The sequence below is a fragment of the Lipotes vexillifer genome, unplaced genomic scaffold (genome assembly GCF_000442215.2).
Source record: "Lipotes vexillifer unplaced genomic scaffold, Lipotes_vexillifer_v1.1 scaffold636, whole genome shotgun sequence".
NCBI lineage: Eukaryota > Metazoa > Chordata > Mammalia > Artiodactyla > Lipotidae > Lipotes > Lipotes vexillifer.
Window position 1 is genome coordinate 797,178 of NW_006786547.1, and position 4,821 is coordinate 801,998.

At 63.1% G+C, this 4,821-nt stretch overlaps 1 protein-coding gene across 1 annotated transcript in view; it reads right to left on the minus strand.

The window, feature by feature from the left end:
- UAP1L1 (UDP-N-acetylglucosamine pyrophosphorylase 1 like 1) overlaps positions 1-197 on the minus strand; it is a 5,027-nt gene extending 4,830 nt beyond the window's left edge. The window contains exon 1 of the mRNA XM_007459006.1: positions 1-197. This exon is cut by the window's left edge and continues 86 nt beyond it. Coding sequence (XP_007459068.1) covers positions 1-197 — 197 coding nt within the window.
- Positions 198-4,821: the final 4,624 nt, after the last annotated feature.

Below are 4,821 nucleotides of genomic sequence, written 5' to 3' on the forward strand. Positions count from 1 at the left end.
TCAGGCGCGGGGGCCGGAGGGCGCGCGCAGGCGGCGGCCGCGCGCCGGCAGTGCTCGCGCAGCGCCTCGGGCTCCAGGGACTCCAATTGGGCCAGCAGCGCGGCACGCGGGCCCGGCGCCAGCTCGGCGCAGAAGCGCAGGAGGTGCTCCTGGCCGGCGCGCTGCAGCCGGGCGCGCACGTCTAGCTCCGAGGCCATGTCGCCGCCGCCGCCGCCGCCGTCGGCCGCGCTGGCACTCGTGACCCGCGCTCTCGGACTAGCGTCACGGGACTCGGCGGGCGGTGCCGACCCCAGCTGGGCGGGCCCGGGGCGCCCCGCCTTGACCCCGCCCAGGCCCAGCCCGGCCGGGTCGCGGACCCCCGCCTGCCCCGCCTCTTTTCGGCCCCGATCCCGCCCCGGTCCCGCCCCCGATCCGCCCCGCCTCTCTCCGGCCCCGGAGGCCACGCCGAGCCCCGCCCCTGCCCACTCACGCGCAGGAGGACCGACTTCAGTTCTAATTCACCAACCTGCCCACAGCCCTGGGGGGCGGGGCACCCGAGGGAGAGGCTAGGGTCTGTCCCTGCCCGTGGACCTGTTTGCATTTACCAAGACACCTGGCGCCGGGGAAAGCAGTCCGGGGCTCAGTGAAGAGGCCAGCCGACTCACGGCTGGGCTGGGGAGGACAGAGCCAGATCAGCAGTAGGGCCGGGTGTCTGGATGTCACCAAGGTCCCCCAGAAGGCCACCCTGCCTCCTTGGGGGCTCCCTTCTTCACATCCCCCCTCCTTCCCCTTGCCATGTGACCGGAACCGCGCAGGAGCTGCCCCTCGCCCTGCCTTGTTACTTAGCTATCTGGTTTTAAACATCTTGCTGTTTACAAACTCCCTTGTGAAAAATATGAAAGAGTAGTTTCAGCCACTTGAAGACAAAACTTTCTTTTAGAAACGAGTTTTATTAAGTCTGAAAGTAATACATGCCCATGGTTAAAACAAGTTCAAATGGTGCTTTAGGACCCAAAATGAAAAGTAAGATCTCCCCCAGCCTGTCCCAGGGAACCTCTGTTAAGGCCCTTGCCTCTCCTGGCAGGCAGGTTCTGTCCATAGAGCCCCACCCCTTCCACTACCCTTTCTGGGTTAGGAGGTGGCGCTTCACAGCCTCCTGGGGGCCCACTGTACCTTCTCCTGGACCTGAAAGAAGTCAGCCTGCCTCAGGGCCTTTGCACCTGAATGGCTCTTCTTCAGAAAGTCACGTGACTTTCTGCCCCACTTTGCCAGATCTCGCCTCACAAGTCACAGATGGAGAGACCTTCCCATCCTCTTCTGTTCTTTCGTGCCTTTCTACATTCTCCCCTGCCTGACTTCCCCATGAGAAGTAAACTCCATGAGAGCTGGATGCTGTCTGGTTCACTGCTCTGTCCCTCACTTTAATTTTTTTTTTTTTTGCAGTACGCGGGCCTCTCACTGTTGTGGCCTCTCCCATCGCACAGGCTCAGCGGCCATGGCTCACGGGCCCAGCCGCTCCGTGGCATGTGGGATCTTCCCGGACCGGGACACGAACCCACGTCCCCTGCATCGGCAGGCGGACTCTCAACCACTGCGCCACCAGGGAAGCCCTGTCCCTCACTTTATATCCACGCCCAGCACACAGTGGACACTCGGTCAGTGTTTGTTAACGGAACGAACGTGTTGGACCCCAAGCCTAGCACAGTGACTGGGCCACACAACTGGTCGAGAGCGTGTGCTGAATGAGTGGATGGCCTGCTCCTGTAGCCTGTGGCGGAGAAGGGCAGCCCGGGACAGATGCTGGAGCTGGACGTGGAAGGCAGGGAAGCAGGGAGCAGAGCAGGCTCCACACCCCAGGCCAGAGTCCCCCCAGCTCTTACTGCCCCTGCACACGCGCCCTGGAAGGCAGGCGTCAGAACTTCAACTTGGGGTCCATATTGGTCAGGGTAACCCCTAAATCCCACCTCAAGGCGTGGGTGAAAGTGAGACCAGCAGGGTTGGGACGATCGATCGGGGCTAGGGAGCCAGAGGCACCTGCAGGGCCAGGAGTGCGGGAGCTGACCCACCCTGGCAGCCGGGGCACAGATACGCGGAAGAAGCAAGGAGGCAGGGGCGGGCGACAACTTCCCGGACCCCTGCCAAGGGCACGCTTGTGGCCGTGAAGCCACCTTTCCTTTGCCCTAGGGCCTAGTCCAAAGGGCTCGGGGGAGCAGGACCCCAAGGCCAACAAGGTCTCCTGGTTGTCACTGTGGGAGTGGAGGCCAGAGAGCCCTGGGGTCCGCTCCGGACTGGAGGCAGGTGCCCGTCCCTCCTCCCACACCCTGTGCTGGGTGGGGACAGAGTGGCCCAGGGCCCCTGCCCACTCCAAGGAGCTCCAGGCTGGCACGGTGAAAGGTACAACTGAGGTGGCTACCTCAAAAAGTTTAAGGGCCGGGCTTCCCTGGTAGCGCAGTGGTTGAGAGTCTGCCTGCCGATGCAGGGGACGCGGGTTCGTGCTCCGGTCTGGGAAGATCCCGCGTGACACGGAGCGGCTGGGCCCGTGAGCCATGTCTGCTGAGCCTGCGCGTCCGGAGCCTGTGCTCCGCAACGGGAAGAGACCACAACAGTGAGAGGCCCACGTACCGCAAAAAAAAAAAAAAAATTTAAGGCCGCAGAGCACCTGCCTTGCCTGGGGGTCTGGGAAACCGCCCCAGGTGACAGCAAATCTGAAAGCTGCCACTGGGAAAGTGGGCCAGGCTGGAAAGCAGCTTGGAAGGAGGAAATGATCAGACTTCAGGATAAGAAGGACACGGGGGCCACGCCTTAGTCCCACGTCCAGAGCTGCCACTGATTCCAGTTGCCTCCATGCCTTCCTCCAGTGCCTAGCCCGGGGCCACGGAAAGCCCACAGACCAAGGGCCAGCGGGGGCCACCTTCCCCACAGCCCTAGATGCCCTGAGAGGCCTTTGCTTCTGCAACACAGTGGGCGCAGGCTCACAAGGGCCCTAGTCTCGTCTGGGTCCCGCTGGTCACGCGGCCCTGAGAGGCAGCAGTACCGCTCGCTGGCTGCTGGCTGCCGGCCGCCGGCCTCCACACCGGAACTGGCTCCCACAGAGCTGTCCCCAGGCCACCCCCTCGCACAGGCCTCGCCCTGGCTCGGCATCCCACACAAAGATTCTCTTTCTGCTGCGACCTCCAGCATGGTTTCCACTGAGCACCACTGTGGACCAGGCCCTGTTTCCAAAGAGCACAGGGCTCAGCCAGGAGCAAACAGGAAGGGTGTTCCTGGGAGGAAAGCCACCAAGTGCAAAGGCCTAGAGGTGAGGGAATGCCGGTACCCTAAGGATAGGGGAGTGGGGTGGGGGGTGGGTGTTGCTGGAAGCAGAGAATGAGGGGGGAGATGAACTGTAGGACAAATGGCTTGAATGCCCCCTTGGACTTTGGCTGGTCCTGTCACTTTGGGAAGGCAGGGACGGACCAGTCTCCATGGGGTGACTCCAGGCTCACAGCTTTCTAGGTAACCCCCAGATTCCTTACCACAAAAGAGTCCTCACTTTGAGGGGTAACCCCAGGAGAGAAATGGACCCAGGACACTCCCTGGCCAGGGCAGCTGCCCTTACAGCCTGAGACACAGACCAGTGCCTGGGGCCCAAGGACACAGAGACCCAGGTAGGCAGGCCAGCCAGAGGGTGGAGCCGAGCCCTGTGCCAGCAGCCTGTCTGGAGGTGGTGTTTGGTGACTCTTTGCTGTTTTACCCCTGAAGGTGGACAGTCTGCTTCTAAAGCAGCAGATAACACATGTGCATTGTTCAGTGGCAAGGTGCCAGCTGCATGTAGAAAACTGTCAGGGGAGGGGAGGGAGCAGGGCAGGGTCTGAGAACAGGCTGTGGTGAAGGCAGGGGTCCCAGGGTTTGGGGGAGGGGTTCCACCGGTTGATTCTGAGATGGCCTCCCAGAGCTGGACTGCAGGCTAAGCCCTGTCCCCTCCCAGACTGACCAGACGGAGTGACCACATCCTGGCTAGAAATGAAGCAGGGGCAGTGGTGGCGGCGGTACACACGGCTGCCTAGCTGTCCTGAGGAGGCCATGAGAGCCCTAGGAGCAGCTGGAGGAAGTGACCAGCCAGAGTAAGGGGCCAGAGCAGAGGATCTTGCGAGCAGACAGGAATCTGGGGACACGGGAAACGTGGCTTTGTCCTGCAGCCGACAGGAAAGGCCAGGCTATCCCCAGGGGCCAGAGGAGAAGCTAGCAGCAGTGGGGACAGAGAGGCCTCTGTGAGGGGAAGCGCCCAGCTGGCTGGAGCCCACAATCCTCTTGGGGCCCGCCTGGCGCAAGAGAAAGGAGCCCCAGGGTTGCGCCGGGGGACCCTCAGCGAAGAGCGCCCAGGGGAGCTAGAGGGGGAAGGTGGGTGTCTGGAGGGCTGTGCTCCCCATCCATATCCCAGGAGGCCACCTGGGCACAGGTTTTCTGCAGGGCGCCTGGCCCCGCCCTTCGGAGAGGTGGGTTGGGCGGCCAAACCCGGCAAGGGCGGAACCGCGGCGGGAGGGCTGGTGTGGTGGGAGTTGGGAAGTATAAGGGGGCCGCTCAGGGGTCCGTCCCCCACCCGCGAGGTCGAGAGGAGGCAGAGTTGGGGGACCCAGCCCTCTACTGGCCGGGGGCCTCCGCGCGAGGCTCCGACCCCTCCGCTCGAAAATCAAACCGGGCTGCCGGCCTCTCAGCCAATCGGAGAGGAGATGGGTCAGCCTCGGCCAATGGCCGCCGCGAATGCTAATGAGCGCTGACAACGCGAGGAAGCCCATTCAAAAAGTCGCAGCTATTGTCGCGGCGTGTTGCGTGCCGCCGGGCCCGCCGTCGGGGCGCGCGGGG